The 19,433-nt window shown below is 49.2% G+C and overlaps 1 protein-coding gene across 3 annotated transcripts in view; it reads right to left on the reverse strand.

The window, feature by feature from the left end:
* PGPEP1 (pyroglutamyl-peptidase I) overlaps positions 1 to 19,433 on the reverse strand; it is a 59,187-nt gene that overhangs the window by 15,396 nt on the left and 24,358 nt on the right. The window contains exons 4-5 of one of the 3 annotated variants that reach the window (XM_032625370.1): positions 16,460 to 16,692; positions 9,102 to 11,561 (exon numbers count right to left, since the gene is read on the reverse strand). In XM_032625370.1, the coding sequence (XP_032481261.1) occupies positions 11,369 to 11,561; positions 16,460 to 16,692 (426 nt within the window). In that variant the 3' untranslated portion in view covers positions 9,102 to 11,368. Of the gene's footprint in view, positions 1 to 9,101; positions 11,562 to 16,459; positions 16,693 to 19,433 lie in introns of those variants that run through there. The other 2 variants (XR_004349042.1, XM_032625371.1) reach the window with 2 other exon arrangements.

Raw genomic sequence — 19,433 nt, forward strand, 5'->3', positions numbered from 1 at the left:
TGGACGCAGGTTCGAGCTCTGGTCTGGGAAGATCCCACAGGCCGTGGAGCAACTAAGCCCGTGCACCACAACTACTGAGCCTGCACTCTAAAGCCCGCAAGCCACAACTACTGAGCCTGTGTGCCACAACTACTGAAGCCCATGCGCCTAGAGCCCGTGCTCTGCAGCAAAAGGAGCCACTGCCATGAGAAGCCTGCACGCTTCAGCAAAGAGTAGCCCTCCCACTCGCCGCAACCAGAGAAAAGCCCGTGAGCAGCCGTGAAGACCCAACTCAGCCCCAAATAAAAATTAATTAATTAATTAAAAACCAAAAAGAACCCAAAAACTTCGGGATTTCCCTGGTGGCCCAGTGGTTAAGACTCTGCGCTTCCAATGCAGCGGACATGAGTTTGATCCTTGGTCAGGGAGCTAGGATCCCATATGCCACGCCGTGTGACCAATAATAATAATAATAATAAACCTTCCAAGAGAGAAGTCCAAGACCAGATGGCTTCACTGGTGAATTCTGAATCATTTATGGAATAATACCAATTCTTATCTAATTCTTCGAAATAATAGAAGGGGAAGTGACAGTTCTAACGAGGCCAGAATTACTCTGATAATAATGACTGGTAAACATGTTGCAAGAAAAGAAAATTACACACTGTGAATAATAGGAAAAAAAATATATTTATATATATTGGTCTCTGCCCCCGGTTCCTGGCACAGAGCTCCTGAAAACCTTGTAACTTCCTATGTGATAAGAATACTCGGAGCATCTTTTGTTCTAATATTTGGTCTTTGACCCTAGTTCCTGACACAGAGTTCCTAGAGCCTCTGGAATTTCCTGGGTGATAGGAGTGTCTTTTGTTGTAATGATGGGACTGGGTGGGCTCGTGGATGGCTCCTGGATGGGGGCTGGTCACCAGAAGGGCCAAGCCATGATTAGGAGTTTGGAATTTTCAGCCACACTCCCTCCCCCACCATTCTCCAGAGAGGGGGGATGGCCTGAAAATGGAGTTAATGATTGATCATGCCTACGTGATGACGCCTCCATAAAGATCCCAAAAGAACCGGGTTCAGAGAGCTTCCGGGCTGGTGAACACGTGCAGGTGCTGCAAGAGGGCATGGAAGCCTTGCGCCCCTTCCCGGATGCCTTGCCTTCCACATCTCCGTATCTTTTTCATGTTCTTCTTCTCTTTTTTTTGCCGTGGGCGGGGGTGGGCTTAAAACAGTAGCAATTTATTTTCTCACAGCTCTGGAGGAGACAAGTCTGAAATCAAGGTATTGATAGAGCCACGCTCTTTCTGAGACCTATAGGGAAGAATCCTTCCCTGCCTCTTCTAACCTCACATGTTTGCCGGCAATCCTTGGTGTGCCTTGGCTGGTAGATGCATCACTCCAATTTCTTTTTTAATTTAATTGAATTTAATTTATTTATTTTTGGCTGCGTTGGGTCTTCATTGTTGCATGCGGGCTTTCTCTAGTTGCGGCAAATCAAAACTATGGTGAGATACCACTTTATTTATTTTTAAAACTTATTTATCTATTTGTTTGTTTGTTTATGGCTGCATTGGGTCTTCGTTGCTGCACGTGGGGTTTCTTTAGTTCCGGTGAGCGGGGGCTACTCTTCGTAGAGGTGCGCAGGCTTCTCATTGCCGTGGCCCTCGTTGCGGAGCACGGGCTCTAGGCGCCCGGGCTTCAGTAGTTGCAGCGCACGTGCTTAGCTGCTCCGCAGCATGTGGGATCTTCCTGGACCAGGGCTCGAACCCCTGTCCCTGCATTGGCAGGGGGATTCTTCACCACTGCACCATCAAAGAAGTCCCGAGATACCATTTTATACCCATTAGCATGGCTATTAGCAAAATAAGTGTTGGTGTGGAGAAATCGGAACCCTCTGGGACCTCTGGGGGAAATGTGAAATGGTGCAGCTGCCATGGAAAACAGTTTGGCAGCTCCTCACAAAGCTAAGCACAGAACGACCGTATGATCCAGCAACTCCACTTCTGGATATATATTCAAAAGAATTGAAAGCAGGGACTCAAACTGAGCTTGTACACCAATGTACACGGCAGCACTATTCACAATAGCCAAAAGGTGGAAACAATGCAAACGTCCACCAATAACTGAATGGATAAACAAAATTTGGTATATCCACACAATGGACTATTACACAGTCATAAAAATAGAGTGATGTTCTAATCCATGCTGCAACGTGGATGAACCTTGAAACATTAGGCTGAGTGAAATAAGCCAGTTACAAAAGGACAAACATTATATGATTCCACTGGTATGAAATGTCTAGAATATGCAAATTCATAGAGACAGGAAGTCAATTTTAGGTTACCAGGGGCTGGAGGAAGAGGGGGTAGAAATGAGGAATTATTGCTTAACAGTTACAGAGTTTCTGTTTGCGGGTGATGGGAAAGTTTTGGAAGTAGATAGTGGTGTTGTACTATATGTATGCTCAACATTTCAGATGTACTTAATGTCACTAACAGTCCACTTAAAAATGGTTAAAATGGCAAATTCTATGTATATTATATATATTTTACCACAATACAAAAATGCAAATTAAAAAACTTTATAAAAATGGTATCACACTGTTACAATTATTTTCACTCAAGGGTCTGGATTGGAGATTTTTGCCTGCAAGTCTGGCCCATCCTTTTTCGCTGCTGTATAGTACTCCATCGTAAGAACACACCCGAATATTTCCCAAGTTTCCAGTTCCTTCTTATTATGAACCGTGCTGCTGGGAAGGCATGCACATGTAGGTTTCTCTAGGGTTCACACTAGGACCAGGAGGGAGGGTCCAGCCATCCTCAGCTGTGTTAGCATGGCCAAATTGTTCTTCTGAGTGGTCAACCCAATTCCCACGCCCATCACCAGTGACTCTGTCCCCTGCCTAATAGTGAAATGGGATCTCAGTGAATTTTTTTCCCTGATGACTAGATTGAGCTTCTACTTATTGGTTGTCCTGGGTTCATCTTCCCAGAATTGCCTTTTCATGCCTGTACTGCATTGAATAGTGTGTCCCCAAATTCATGTCCACCAGAACCTCAGATTGTGACCTTGAGGGTCTTTGTAGATGTAATTATTTACATTAAGATGAGGTCATACTGGAGTAGGGTGGGCCCTAAATCCAATGACTGATTACTTTGTAAGAGGCCACATGAAGATGCAAGCAGAGATTGGAGTGATGCAGCCACAAGCCAAGGGACGCCGACCAGTGCCAGAAGCCACCAGAAGCCAGGAGAGCGGCCTGGGACCAATTCTCCCTCACAGCCTCCAGCCCTGCTGACACTTTGATTTGGGACTTCTGGCCACCAGATCTGTGAGAGAATAAATTTCTGCTGTTGTAAGCCAGAAATGTAAGACCCAGTTCGTGGTCATTGTTATGGCAAAAACAATGCCATCTGCCCATTTTTCTGTGTGGTGTTTTTTCTTTCCGTCTAGTGTGTCTGGTGGAGTGGGGGCACTTCATATGTCCTGGGAGCTATTCCTTGGTCAGTTAAATGCATCGCAGGTATTTCCTCTCTGTCCCTGGCTTATCTTTTCAATTTCTTGATGGATTTTTTTTTTTGGTGGCCAAAAGTTTGAAATTGTGACTGATTCCAAAGGACTGTCCCAAAAGTATTCTATTTTTTCCTTGTCAAGAGCAGGTTTTCGTTTTTCAGGCGGTTAAGCCTGGGGTATGATTTTCTCTCTTCCGTGATGCTTTCAGCCGGCCATGACTTCCCTGCCTTCGGGGTTTGGGCCTCTGCCAGCGCCCCTACCTCTAAGAATCAGAGCTCAGTGAGGGAAGAATGGGGACAGCTGAGTGTGAGTCAGCAGGGCCTGGGCTGCAGGGGGAGCGGGGGACGGAAGTGGTCAGCTCAGGCCCTGGGACCAGCTGTGCGGATTCCTGGCTGCGGGTGGTCACCAGCACAGCCCAGGCCGGGCAGGAAGTGGGCCAGCTGAGGCATCAGGCTTGGGGCCCCACATGCTCACTGCCCGGAACCCCTAAACCCCCACCTCCCACCCACACACACCCCCCTCCTGCGCCCTGGTTTGCATGCCTGCTCCTGCAATGGTTTCACTGACCACAGTGTGCATTTATGGAGCACCTGCTGTGCGCTAGGCCCTGGCTGAGTGTGGACCCCCAGCCCTGCCGAGTGGCTGGGGGAATCAGTTCCCTGACACTGGGGGAAACTGAGGCCCAGAACAGGGCAGCCCTGTGCATGACTCACACAACGTGGTGCCCCAGTCTCCCGGCATCCCAAATCCTCCTCCTTGGCTGGCTGGGGACCTCTCCACCTCTAGGTGTCCCCACCCTAAACACGGCAACTTAGAAGAAAAAGCAGCTAGGAAGTTTCCACATTTTCTCTCTTTGCCTCCCTCAGTCCCTCTCTCTCTCTCCCTTGTTCTCTCTGCATTTCTGTTTTTCTGTTTCTCACCACCACCCCCATCAGTGTGTGTGTGTGTGTGTGTGTGTGTGTGTGTTGGGGGTGGGGGCAGCCTGAACGCACCCCTCCTCTCTTCCAGGGGACCAGGACACGTCCGGGCAGGTCTGGACACTCCTTGTAGAAACTGCTGAATGCCTAGTGGCAAGATGCCAGGGCAGGAAGGAGCCAGTAGGAAGGTTGAAGAGGGTGTGCAGGAAGGCCTAGTTTGGGATTTCTGGTGTGGTGCTTTGCCCTTCTTACCCCCACCCAGGCCTGTCACACTCAGAGTGTCCCAAGATGACCTCAGCATCTTCCCCCAAAACTTTGGGATTTGAGGGATGTATAGGAGTTATCTAGGTGTAGATGGAGGAGGGGGGACTTCCAGGCAGAAAAGACAAGCTGGGGTCAGCAGAGACAAGGGAAAAGGGGTTCAGATGTCCAGCAGAGGAGTCTGGCTTGCTCCTGTGGGCCAAGGGGAGCCACCGAGGGTGTGAGAGGTGGAGAGGGGCCCAGGCAGATCCCTGGAATGGGATGGACTCTTGTCTGAGACCCTCACCTTTAAGACCGAGAACATCCAAGCGAGAGCTGAGGGAAACTCTGTTGAATGGGGCCAAGGTTTACCCTTGAATGAGCCTCCCTGAATATACCTTAGACCCTTCAGCTGCCTGTCTGTCCGCCATCACAGCTGGGACCCCTGCACTGCACTCCCAGCCTGGAAGCTGCTGGTTTCCTGGTGTGTCCCCAGTCCAAAGCCCAGTGCACAGTAGGTAATTTATAAGTTCCTGGAGCAGCCAAGAGGAGATGGGGCTCTAGAGGCAGGGAACAGGCAGGGTGGGGGCCTCGGCTGGAGGAGGCGCCTGGCCTTCAGGGGCGTGTCATCCACCTTCCCCTCCCCGGAGGCTCCTGCGCCTCCCTGCGCCCCCTGTTGGCCTCAGAATGGAACACCCAGCCCCGACCCCTCTCCTCTCTCCCATAGCTTATTGCACACCTATTATGTGCCCAGTGCTGTTCTGGGTGCAACAGACACAGGGGACCCCAGACAGACCTGCCTGTCCTCCGGGACTCCCATAGAACTAGTCAGTTACTACCCAGAGTATGTTGGCACGGGGGTGGGGGGGAACCAGGCAGCTATGGGAGGCAGAGGAGGTACCTGGACAGCCAGGAGGGCTTCCTAGAGGAGGAAGTAATAGTAGTTGTACTTATTAAGTAAGTACTATGTGCCAGAGCTGTAAAAGCAGAATCTCACTGAATTCTCACACAAGGCCCATGAGTGTGGGGAACTGAGGCTCAGGGAAGTGGGCCTCAGATCGTCCCCCACCTCTTAGCTTCTCATAGCCTTTGGAATAACACCCAGACCACTCGCCAGGCCTTGAGACCCTGCACCATCAGCCCTGCTACCCCTCCCACAACCCCTCCACCTGAATCACCCAATCTCCTCCACACACAGCCATCCCTCTTGGCCTGCAACTTGTAGGGTACAGTTGAGGTCAGGGGGTTTCTCTCTGGGCAGCATGGCCAAGGGTAGGCGGCGGTTCCCGTTGAACCAGGGAGGTGAGGGGAGGTTTCCAGGATTTGGGAAAAGGATCCCCCATGTGAAAAGGACACAGCCCCTTCCAGTGACCACAGGAGCATCTGTATGGTACACCTGGGACCCTGCTCACAACCCGGGGCCGTGGAAAGAGCCAGCCTTAGAAGCAAAACCACTGTGCTATAGACACCTCATCTTGGGGTGCAAAGACCTTGGGGGCTCAGGGACTTGGAGGGGGTACCCCGTCCCCTGGGACCCATGTTCCCCAAAACAAGCCATTTCCTTACTGCTGAAGCCCCTTCTTCTTTGAAGGCCACTGACTCTGGAGTGTCCCCATTCCTGCTGAGGACAGACACAGGGGGATGACCGAATCCTGTTTCCGGTGTTCAAGCTGCTCAGTCCAGAGTAGCCGGCTTGGGTTCACATTCCCGCCCCTCCTCTCCTTGGGACAAGGGGCTTCAACTGACAGAGCCTCAGTTTCCCCAGCTGTAAAAGGTGGTAATAGCACCTCCCCCACAGGGGAATTCTGCACACACTGGGGGTCAACATGATCACGATTCAAATCCCACCCCCCACCCCCCTTGCTGTGTGACCATAGGCAAGTTACTCAACCTCTCTGTGCATCAGAACCAAGGCAGTGGGTTGTAGGAGGTAGAACACTCAGTACAGAAATCCTCTCATCATTATCCATTCAGCACACTCATTGCAGTGGCCACACACCAAGTACCAGGTCACACACCAAGCACCAAGGACAGAAATACTGGTGATTTGAGGCCCCCTCTGCCAGTTGATGACCCCAGGTTGAGGATGACCCTGGCGGATGACAGCTTCTCACAAAGACACACAAGAAATTGCATATTTCAACTGTTTTATTTGCTTTCTGGGGTGTCAAGTTTGGGGTCTCCCGGGGTCCAGCCCCCAGCAAAGTCTGGCAGACCCTTGCCTGACCTGGGGTCCCAGACATGGCGCTTTCAGACAAGGCACTCATAGGAGTCTCCCTGGGTTCAGGGAAAAGCCACCCCGAAGCTGCAGGGGCTGGACCCTCCTTTGGGGACAGAACACGGGGTCACCTTCAGCGGGAAGGGTTTTTCCTAGAGAGAGATTTACGACAAGATAGAAACCTGAGATGTTAAGGGAGCCCCGGAAACATGCCTGGGTAGGAGGAAGGCCAACTCTGTTTCCCACGATCCAGATGGGTCTCCCGTGGCATCCAGCCAGGCCTTGGGTGCAGAGAGCCCAATTCCAAACCGGCTTTCTCTGGGATTTCCTCAAAGTGTGAAGGACACAAAAGCCACTGGCCCCAGGTCCCACCCCTGCAAATGGCTTGGGTGAGGCCGGTCTGGGCAGCGGGGAACCAGGGCCTGGGGGTGCTTCTCTCTTTCCCATCCTGTCCCCTTTCTCTGTGCCCCATGTGTACTGCAGAGGCAGGCACTTCTGTGGGTCTCTGGGCAGCTGAAGGGAAGCCTTGGGTGAGGAGAGGGAGGAGGAGAAACAGATCTTAAGTGGGGGGAGCAGCTCGGGCTGGACTGGAGCCCTTGGGGGTCTAGGAACCCCTGAAACTCAAGCTGTGACAACTGCCCCTAAACTGGAGGACAGGATCTCGTAGCAGGTATGCCCAGTGTCCGTCCAAGAACTAACTTTCAAGATGTGGATTTTTGGCAAATGTCCTTTCCCCTCAACAGCCATTCTGCCCTGGGTCTGAGGGGGATCCTGGCCTTTAACACACTTCTTCACTGCAAAAATGGAGATGTTTTTTCTCCCAGTGGCAGCCCTGGTCCCTTTACAAGGCACTTGTTCCATGAGAAGGGAAATTTAATTGGGGTTATAAAAACAAAGCCCTTTTTAGCTCCCCACAAGTCTGTGGAGGCCATGAGACTCTTGGCCACGAGGGATGACCTGACAATAAGGCAGCAGCCTCTGCCTGTATGACCACCATCAGCACCTCACGCTGGCTGCAGGCTTGAGAAGGCTTCCAGTGGCCTCAGGGCAGAGGCTGGGCCCCCAGAGGAGAATGGGGCTTTGTCCCACCATCCCAGAAGGGGACTGCTGGGTTCAGACACTCCAAGAGGTGAAGAGGTCAAAGGTCAACAGTCTAGACAGTGGCAGCAAAAAACAGGCCAGTGTGGTGGGTGGATTTCCACGAGCAGCTCCCTTCCCCCTCCCGGTCACCCCTCGGGGGAACAGGCTTGTGGGTGTACATGCACACCCACTGGCCTGGCTTCCTGGCAGAAACTTCTAAGATAACAAAAAGGCATCAACAACAGTATACTTTTCCAGTCGTCCCCTTGAGCAGGCCCTTTCTGTTCTAGAAGTTTCCACGCCAGCAAAGAGCAGGGTAGCTGAAAACTATTTTTCTTGCTGAAACTATCACAATCTGACCTTTCCCCAAAGACCTGGCACCGACTGGGAAGCCATGACCTCTGCCCACCACCCCCTGCTGCCCCACGGCCCTGTCTCTCTCAGTGGCCAGGAGACCTTGGCTGTTCCTTGATTGGACCAGGTGAGCCAGGTGGCACCAAGCCCAGTCCACCAACTGGAATTGCTGCTTCTTCCCACCTTTCTTTCTATCCACTCCGTCTTATTTCTTTTTCGAGCTATGTACTCACATGCAGACCGCCGACCTCCTTTTTGGTGGGAAGCGGGGCGTCAAAGGGGCTTAGAGAAGAATAAAGTTATAAGGTGCGGAGGCTCTGGCACCTTAAAGGAGACGCCATCACCCGACGCCCAGATCACTGTCTCTGCCCCCATCCCCCACCTCAGTACCCTCCACAGGACTCACCAGAGAGAGGTCCCCTCCACTTTCCTATGAGTCCACCCCCAGCATCACTTCTCATTTTCCCCCCACCAGCCTTCCCGCCACATCCCTCAGCCCATCTTTCCACCATTAACACTCACTGCACCCACCCCTTCTGGCATTGCTCACCTCCGTACATGCCAAGCTGCACCCATTTCACAGGCTCATCCCTTTCCCTATTCTGTGCCCTCGACAACCCAGACTCTGAAATGACAAGGCAGAAGGAATGAGACTTGGCCCCCCCCTCTTCTCACACAAGGACATTTTTTTCCGGGACCCAACAAATGCAGACAGATATACCATGGATTGAATGGCTGAGTTTGCCCCAAAGAAAATGATAAAAAGTAATTAAAACAGGAAAATTTAAAAGCTGGCAGGGAGCGAGTAAAATGTTTAATGGCTATCTGATTAAACAAAAATGAGCTATGCGCTCTGCGTCATGAACAAGGACAGGGTTCTGGTTTAACTTGAGGAAATCTAAAACCATGGCAGGAACACAAAAATGACACACACACACTCGACAATGATCAGACAATAAATTATATCTCTAAGTTGCTAAACCACATGGTGCTTTAAACAGAGAAGAGAAGGGAGGACAAAAGAAAGATGAAAATGCAGAGTTTGGGGATGGTGTGTCTGGGTTCCATGGGCACCCAGCTAAGCTCAAACCTGGCTCACTTCCAGTCTTCCCTCCCTACTCCAGCTTGCCTAGGTCCATTTCCTCCTCAGAGCCCCACAGATCAGATCAGACCTTTAGAGAACAGAGCTAGTTAGAGCCAGATGCCATTCTTAATAAGACCTCTGGGGGACCCCCTGGCCTTGAGCACCCCCCCCCCCGCCTCCTTCAAAAGAGCCACAACCTCTGCTCACAGAAGCCAGCTGAGTGAGCAGATGCCATGACATCCTATGCTCCAGATTTCTCAGGAGACTGCAAACTCGGACCAGGGATGTGGAGGGGGCATTTCTGGCAGAGGGAGGGCTGGCATGGAGAGGGGAGCTAGGCCCTGATCATTTTACCCTGCGGGCCACGGTACACAGCCACCATACGCTGACCCCACGTCACCATATGCCATATGCTGACCCCATGTCACCCACCTGTGCCCACTTTTCCCCTCCAGAAAAAGCCCAGGACTCAGAAAATGCATTTCACTCAGAAACCTATCAACCTGGTCTCCAAGCGACACAGTAGCTTAACGGAGGCAGCAACCACCCTGGGCATCGGAACAGGAGGGAAAGAGGGCGAATGTTTAAGAAAACAAAACAAAACAAAACTCTCAGCTGTTTTCAAAAGAGCTGCATGCTGGGAAACACCAACATGATCCAACACAGCATCAGACTACAGCACGCTTCACACTTAGTGAAGCGATAAAACTGCGCGTTCTCCAAAAAAAATTGAAGAATACTTCGAAAACGTGTGTTTTCCTCACGGTTGCTTCTGCCACCCCCTCTCTCTGATGGGTGTCAGGGTCCAGCTGAATTTAGTTGCCTCCTGGGAGATGTCACTCTCAACCCTGCTGGTAAGTTCAAAGTCACCAGGGAGTGAGATAAAAATTTACCAGGGACTGAGATAAAAATTTACCGAGTCCTAGGCACTACACGAAGCCTGCTGGCTGCCCCACCGCTCTCCTGGTCAAATACACCAGCACACATGGAGCTCAGCCCCCAGACTCCATTTTGGCCCTCTCCCCTTAAGGAAAACAAGCACCAAGACTGAAAATCCAGGTCAGATGTGGGGTAGGTTTGCAGCTCCTACGCATTTTTACATTAAAAAAAAAAAAAAAAGTCATGTGCGTGTTGAAATGAGAGTCTGCTTTCCCACCGGCAGCCCGGCCCCAGTGGCCCCATGGGTACAGCTCACAGCTCGGTCGTTGAAAGGGTCAGCCAACCCTTTCAGTCTCCTGGGGCACCAGCCACCCCCCACTCCCCGTGGTCTGGCCATGGGCCCAGTGCCACAAGCCCCAAGCAAGGGGACCTCAATGTCACCCCCAAAACAAAGATGTAGGTCCAGTGTTCAGGGCAGGAGGCTGAAGGGGCTGCACCCCAGGAAAAAGAAAAGACACTTCTGTGTTTGGCTAAAGCCCGCGTTTTAACCAAAGGGAATATAAATTACTCTGTGCCCAAACTAGCACTATTGTTTTTAAAAAGAGAATAAGAAAGAAATAAAAAAGCCATGCCACGTCCCAAGGTGGCCCTTGCTGGGGCTGTCCAGGCTGCTGGGACATGGATCGGGGTAGAGAGTCTCCATGAGCCATTTACATTTGGGAAGAAACAGTCACGGACGGAGGGAACTCTGGAATCCCTCCACCACAGACTTAGAATGGCAGGTAGCCCCAGCCATGGGATCACGGAATAGAGACACCTGATCGGGGTTCTCTGCAGAAATCAGGACCTCCCGGCTTCCTGGCTGTCACAGCTGTATCCCCAGATGCAAAGAGAAATAGAGAAAAAAATCTTCACTGAGGCCTTCAAATCAACCAGTGCTTTTGCCGAGAAAAAGGGAGAGGAGGTGTGTAAGTTGGCATATTTGATCCAAAACAGATCCCCAGCTGATGGGCTCGTCCTTCCCGGTCAGGCCCCGGAGGGCGGACGTCTCTCTCAGGGTCCCTGGCAGAATGAGGTCTTGGGAGGCCTGAGCAGCAATCAGTGTTTGTGGCAACGGTTGAGTTTGCCTTCTGACTGCTCTAGGACGTCCAGCATCTCCTCGATGATGGCCTGAAGTGCCCGGCCCAGCTGGTCTGCATTGTAGGGCTTGCCCAGAGGGGGCACGTGAACAAAGGCTGAGCGGCCGTGACTCTGGTACAGAGAGGTATAGTAGGCGAAGTCGCAGAGGTACCTAAGCCACAGGGCGTGGGGGATGGGAAGGAGACCAAATGGGGTCAGAGAGTGAATGTTCCATTGAAATCCATCATAAGGCACCCCCCCGCCCCAACCTCACCAGTCATCCACAAGACGGAATACTGCTTCTCCCTCCCCAGGCCAGCAAATAAATAAATAAATAACTCCAAGTGCTGGGGTATACGTGGGGAAGGAAGCAGTGTGAGATGCTGCTGGCTGGGATACAAATTGCCCCAGGGGAGGGCAATCTGGCAGGCTAGAAAAATTACAAATGTGCAATATTCAATATTTTGTGATAAGCCTTAATGGAAAAGAATATGAAACAGAATATATATATATCTCTTTCAATCACTTTGCTGTACAGCAGAAATTAACACAACATTGTGAATGAACTATACTTCAGTAAAATTTTTTAAAAATAATTTTTGGGCCTCCCTGGTGGCGCAGTGGTTGAGAGTCCGCCTGCCGATGCAGGGGACGCGGGTTCGTGCCCCGGTCCAGGAAGATCCCATATGCCGCGGAGCGGCTGGGCCCGTGAGCCATGGCCGCTGAGCCTGCGCGTCCGGAGCCTGTGCTCCGCAACGGGAGAGGCCACAACGGTGAGAGGCCCGCGTAACGCAAAAAAAATAAATAATAATAATTTTTTAAAAATTACAAATGCATAGACTTTATGACCTGATGTTTTGAGTGTTTAGACTACGTCAGGAGCCATCTGCACACGAGCACGAGAAAGACGGACAAGGTATCCGCTGCAGCATGGTGTGTAAAAACAGAAAAACAGGAAGCAACCGGCTAGGATCTGAATGTCCCCCAAATCCCCTCCCACCCTGTGAGGACACGGCCAGAGGTCGGCAGTCTGCAACCTATAGGAAGGCCTTTATCAGAACACCACCACGAGGGTGGCTGGATCCTGAACTTCCTTGCCTCCAGAGCCGTGAGCAGTAACTTTCTGTTGTTTATACACTGCCCAGTCTGGGGTTTTTTTTTTTGGTTATAGCAGACTAAAACACCACCTAAGTGTCCACTGACAGAGGAGTGGCTTAATAAACTCTGGTTCATCTGCATGGTGGAGTCACATGCCCACAAGTGCAACCAAGGAAGGGAACTCTCATGAAAAGGCACACCACGTAACCCCATCCACGTGAAAGCAAAGGGAAACAGGACAAAATTCGAAAGTAGTACACCAGATGCCCTACACATGTATGGAAACATATGTGTGGGTGAGTAGGAAGGGTCATAATTTAAGTCTCTCATTTAACCGAGGGATCCCTGGGGCGGGGAGGGGCGGGGCGGGGAGGAGAAAGGGCAAGAGAATCTTTCACAACAGGAAAGTATGAGAGTATACTCTAGAATTATCTGAGTAACTTAAAAATTAATTTTAGGGGAGTTCCCTAGTGGCCTAGTGGTTAGGGTTCCGGGCTTTCGCCGACAGGGCCCGGGTTCAATCCCTGGTCAGGGAGCTGAGATCCTGCAAGCTGTGTGGCGCAGCCAAAAACCAAAAAAAATATTAGTTGAAAAAAAAGACAGCCTGCGTGCCACAAATACTGAAGCCCGTGCGCCTGCAGCCCGTGCTCCGCAACAAGAGAAGCCACCACAATGAGAAGCCTGTGCACCGCAGCGAAGAGTAGCCCTCGATCGCTGCAACTGGAGAAAGCCCGTGTGCAGAAACAAAGACACAATGCAGCCAAAAATAAATAAATTAAAAAAAAATGACTGGTGGGAGGGGGAAGGGGCAATATAGGAGGAGGGGATTAAGAGGTACAAACTATTCGGTATAAAATAAGCTACAAGGATATATTGTACAATACAGGGAATATAGCCAATATTTTATAATAACTATAAATGGAGTATAACTTTTTAAAAATAAATTTATTTATTTCTTTTTGGCTGCTTGGGTCTTCGTTGCTGTGTGCAGGCTTTCTCTAGCTGCGGCAAGTGGGGGCTACTCTTCCTCAAGCGGGCTTCTCATTGTGGTGGCTTCTCTTGTTGCAGAGCATGGGCTCTAGGCATGCGGGCTTCAGTAGTTGTGGCACATGGGCTCAGTAGTTGTGGCTCACAGGCTCTAGAGCACAGGCTAGGTAGTTGTGGTACGCGGGCTTAGTTGCTCCACGGCATGTGGGATCTTCCCGGACCAGGGCTCGAACTTGTGTCCCCTGCATTGGCAGGTGGATTCTTAACCACTGCGCCACCAGGGAAGCCCAGGAGTGTAACTTTTAAAAACTGTGAATCAGTGTATTGTACATCTGTAACGTATACTATTGTACATCAACTATACTTTAATTAAAAAAAAATTAAGGGACTTCCCTGGTGGTCCAGTGGTAATGAGTCTGCCTTACAATGAGGGGGACACAGGTTCAATCCCTGGTCAGGGAACTGGGATCCCACATGCCATGGGGCAACTGGGCCTGCACGCCACAACCACTGAGCTCAGAAGCCTCAACTAAAGAGCCCAAGTGCCACAAACTACAGAGCCCACGTGCCCTGGAGCCACGACTAGAAAAGAGAAAAGACCTGCACGCCACAGCTAGAGAGAAGTCCATGCAACACAATGAGAAGAGCCCGCGTGTGGCAACGAAAGATCCCACATGCCACAGGGAAGATCTCGCATGCTGCAATTAAGACCTGACGCAGCCAAAAATAAATTAAATAAAGAAATAATAAATAAATCTTTAAATAATAATTAAAAAAAAAAGACTGATGGTAAATTTAGCCACTTCATTCTGTCAACTGAATTTGCCACCTGCCGCCTTTGGACTGGAGAGGTGTACAAAGTGTTGAGAAATCAAGGTATCTGGTGTTGAGAGGGCACAGAACAGAGAGGTCTGGGAGGCTGGGGAGTCCTTCCCAAGGGGGCAACATTTTGGAGTTAAGACCTGAAAGAGGTATTATCAGAGGGAGGTGAGCTCTGGGCAGAGGTCTTAGCATGTGCAAAGGCCCTGATGCTAGAGTGAGCTTGGTGTGTTTGAGGAACAGGAGGAGGCTGGTTTGTGGGTGTGGAAGGCAGTGGTGAGGCGAGAGTGAAGGCAGAGGAGGGTGGAGAGGTGGGCAGGGGCCAGACCACACAGAACCTGTGCATGGTGGAGAGTTGGGATATCATTCGAGGTGCAGTGGAAGCTGTAGGAAGAATTAAGCAAGTTAGGGACATCATCGGACTTAAATTAATAGACCCTCTAATAGGCTGAATAGTTAGTTTCTGTCCCAAATCTGTGTTCATCTAGAACCTCAAAATGTGACCTGATTTGGAGATAGGGTTTTTGCAGATGTAATTAGTTAAGATGAGATCACAGTGGTTTAGGGTATGTCCTAAATCCAATGATTGGTGTCCTTGTAAGAAGGCCACATGGGGACTTCCCTGGCTGTACCGTGGTTAAGACTTCGTCTTCCAATGCCGGGGGTGTGGGTTCGATCCCAGGTCGAGTAACTAAGATCCCATGTACCTCGCAGCCAAAAAACTGAAACATAAAACAGAAGCAGGGACTTCCCTGGTGGCGCAGTGGTTAAGAATCCGCCTGCCAATGCAGGGAAAAACGGGTTTGATCCCTGGCCCAGGAAGATCCCACATGCCGCAGAGCAACTAAGCCCATGCACCACAACTACTAAGCCTGCGCTCTAGAGCCTGCGAGCCACAGCTACTGAGCTCACATGCCACAACTACTGATGCCCGCGCTCCTAGAGCCCAAGCTCCGCAGCAAGAGAAGCCACTGCAATGAGAAGCCCGCGCACCGCAACGAAGAGTAGCCCTCACTCGCTGCAACTAGAGAAAGCCTGTGCGCAGCAACGAAGACCCAACGCAGCCAAAAATAAATAAATAAATTTATATATTAAAAAAAACTAGAAGCAGTATTGTAACAAATTCAATAAAGACTTTAAAAATGGTCCACATCAAAAAAATCTTTAAAAAAATAAAATAAAAGAAGGCCATGTGAAGACACACACAGGGAGGAAGGCCGTGTGGAGGTGAAGGTGGAGATTGGGGTAAAGCATCTCAAGGCGCGGAACACTCAGCGTTGTCAGCAGCCCCCATAAGCCAGAGAGGCATGGAACAGATTCCCCCCAGCACCTCCAGAAGGAGCCAACCCTGCTGACACCTTGATTTTGGAGTTTTAGTCTCCAGACCTGGGAGAGAATAAATGTTTGTTGTCCTAAGCCACCAACATGGTAATTTGTTATATATAGCAGCCACAGGAAACTAATATAGAAACTGACTGCTTAGGAGAGAAGGACTGTCAGGGTTGGGGTAGAGGTGGCCGAAGGAACAGCAGGGAGACGGCCAGAGCAACGTGCAGGTGGAAGATGCCGGGGTCCACAATCCACACACAATGAGTTCCAGAAGCAGAATCCGTGGAACCTGTTTTATATATATATATATATACACACACATACACATATATACTTAACTCTGTGCCTTATGGATGGTGAGGTTTATATACTGTGAAATTCTATGTAAAAATATCATGTATAATACTGTTAAAATATCCCATGCGTAAAAAAAATTATCCCATGCTTTAATCAGGTGGTAAATCAATTATGTTTTCAGAAGTGAAAAAGAGGGTTTCCCTGGTGGCGCAGTGGTTGAGAGTCTGCCTGCCGATGCAGAGGACACAGGTTCGTGCCCCAATCTGGGAAGATCCCACATGCCGCGGAACGGCTAGGCCCGTGAGCCATGGCCACTGAGCCTGCGCATCCGGAGCCTGTGCTCCGCAACGGGAGAGGCCACAACAGTGAGAGGCCCGCTTACCGAAAAAAAAAAAAAAAAAAAGTGAAAAAGAAAAAGTGAGCACTTGGCCCAAAGAGGCTAAAGTCAAACACACTTGGCTTGTTCAACACCCAGCCTGGGCTGATGTAGGAGGGAAACCCCTACTCACACCTACACCATAGGGCCCCATGGTGCCTTACCTGCCGGCATCTTGTGAGATGGTCACTGACACATCCAGGCCCAGTGTAGTAACCCTCTTACATACAGCGTCCATGTCAATGATGGAGTCAATGCTTTCAGGCCCATCCTCCACACAGCACTGGGAGCCAGGGCAGAATCGGCAGTTGTCCAGCCCCTTGTAGCCCTTGTTGTGCCCGCACTTCTCCAGCGTGACTGTGGTCGCCATGCCTGACACCCCCACATGCACCACCAGCTGCAGACAGATGGGCAAGGCTTAATAGGGTCTGGTCATGGGACTGGGAGTCCCCCCAGGCCAAGGAGAGGGCAGCATCCTCACAGAGCTCTGCTGGGGGTTACGTGCTTTCTGACATCTTGCTGCTGGAATAGACCCTACAGTCACTCTTACAGAAAGGTGTGCCAAGTGAAACATGCAAGAATGTGAAATATGCAAAGATGTTCATTGCAGCTTTGTTATTACAATCAAATATTGGAAACAACCTAATTAGCCATCCATGGTGGGGGGGGGTGTTGGATAAGTAAAGTATGAGCTACTTTGTAGCTGTTGACATGCCCAAGGCAATTCTGTGTGAAATAATCTTCAAGACATATTGCCAAACACAAAAGGCAAGGTATAATTTCCAGGAATCTAACCTAAAAACAATCAAAGAGATAATAATTTGCCCATGGTCACTTCGGTGTTATTTATAAAAGTGAGGAAAAAAACCCCAAAACATAGAAATGACCAGCATGCCCAATAATAGGAGAATGGTTGTATTAATTACTAAATATTACCCAGCTGTTAAAATAATGTTAAGGGAGAATTTTTCATGACCTGCGTGATTAAATGCTCATGATAACATATTTATAAGAGGCAGGATACCAAATTGAATACAGCTTAACTTCAAATATTAATTATTTGTGTGTATGTTTATATACAGAAAGGGCACTGTAAGAAAATATGTGAACATTTAAAATAAAGACTGATGAGCACACTGTGCCATATGGCAGTCACAGGACACATGTGGCTGTTGAGCATTTGAAATGTGGCTGATACAAACTTTTTTTCTATGCATTTTCTTTATTTGATTATTGGTTATTTCCCTACGGTGATATATGTCACAGTGACTTTTTTTTTTTTTTTTGACTTTTTTTTTAAACATCTTTATTGGAGTATAATTGCTTTACAATGTTGTATTAGTTTCTGCTGTATAACAAAGTGAATCAGTGGTATGTATACACACGTCCCCATACCCCCTCCCTCTTGCGCCTCCTTCCCACCCTCCCTAGCCCACCCCTCTAGGTCATCACAAAGCATCGAGCTGACCTCCCTGTGCTATATGGCTGTTTCCCACTAGTATATATATGTCAATGCTACTCTCTCACTTCGTCCCAGCTTATCCTTCCTCCTTCCCATGTCCTCAAGTCCATTCTCTATGTCTGCGTCTTTATTCCTGTCCTGCCCCTAGGTTCATCAGAACCATTTTTTGTTTTTTAGATTTCATATATATGTGTTAGCATACGGTATTTGTTTTGCTCTTTCTGACATACTTCACGCTGTATGACAGACTTTAAGTTCATCCACCTCACTACAAATAACTCAATTTCATTTCTTTTTATGGCTGAGTAATATTCCATTGTACATATGTGCCACATCTTCCTTATCCATTCATCTGTCAATGGACACTTAGGTTGCTTCCATGTCCAAAAATAAACACAAAACGGGCTTCCTTGGTGGCGCAGAGGTTGAGGATCTGCCTGCCAATGGAGGGGACACGGGTTCGAGCCCTGGTCTGGGAAGATCCCACATGCCGCGGAGCAACTAGGCCCGTGAGCCACAACTACTGAGCCTGCGCGTCTGGAGCCTGTGCTCCGCAACAAGAGAGGCCGCGATAGTGAGAGGCCCGCGCACCGCGATGAAGAGTGGCCCCGGCTTGCCGCAACTAGAGAAACCCCTCGCACAGAAACGAAGTCCCAACACAGCCAAAAATAAATATAAATTAATTAATTTTTTAAAAACACACATACAAAATGGATTAAAGACCTAAATGTAAGGCCAGACACTATAAAACTCTTAGAGGAACATATAGGCAGAACACTCTATGACATAAGTCACAGCAAGATCCTTCTTGACCCACCTCCTAGAGAAATGGAAATAAAAACAAAAATAAACAAATGGGACCTATTGAAAATTAAAAGCTTTTGCACAGCAAAGGAAACCATAACCAAGACGAAAATATAACCCTCAGGATAGGAGAAAATATTTGCAAGTGAAGCAACTGACAAAGGATCAATCTCCAAAATACACAAGCAGCTCAATATCAAAAAATCAAACTACCCAATCCAAAAATGGGTGGAAGACCTAAATAGACATTTCCCCAAAGAAGACGTACAGACTGCCGACACATGGCTGATACAGATTGAGATACCAGTGCAGCACACACACCGGTTTCGGAGACTGGGCATGAAAAAAGAATGTAGGGACTTCCCTGGTGGTCCAGCGGTTAAGACCCTGCGTGTTAAGACTCGACTGCAGAGCACGGAGATCTCACATGCCGCGCGGTGCGGCTAAAAAGTAAAAAAAAAAAAAAAAGTAAAATGTCTCATTAATAACTTTTAAAATGTTGATTACACATTGACATAATATTTTAGAAATAAGGGGTGACATTTAAGATATTATTAAAATTAATTTCACTATTTCTTTGTATGCTTTTTTTTTTTCTGGCCATGCAGCTTTTGGGATCTTAGTTCCCAGACCAGGGATTGAACCCGAGCGACGGCAGTGAAAGTGCCGAGTCCCAACCACTGGACCAGGGAATTCCTTCTTTGTATGCTTTTCAATTGTGGCTTCTAGAAAGTTTAAACTGTCCCGTGTAGCTGGCATGGTAACGTCTAGCGGGCCGTGATTCTGAAGAACATAACTAGCCAGGAGCGGGGGCTATGCTACTGGATGCCTTAGCACCCACACTGTGTTATCTGGTGCTCCATAAACCAGCG

Source organism: Phocoena sinus, chromosome 3 (genome assembly GCF_008692025.1).
Source record: "Phocoena sinus isolate mPhoSin1 chromosome 3, mPhoSin1.pri, whole genome shotgun sequence".
NCBI classification, from domain to species: Eukaryota; Metazoa; Chordata; class Mammalia; order Artiodactyla; family Phocoenidae; genus Phocoena; species Phocoena sinus.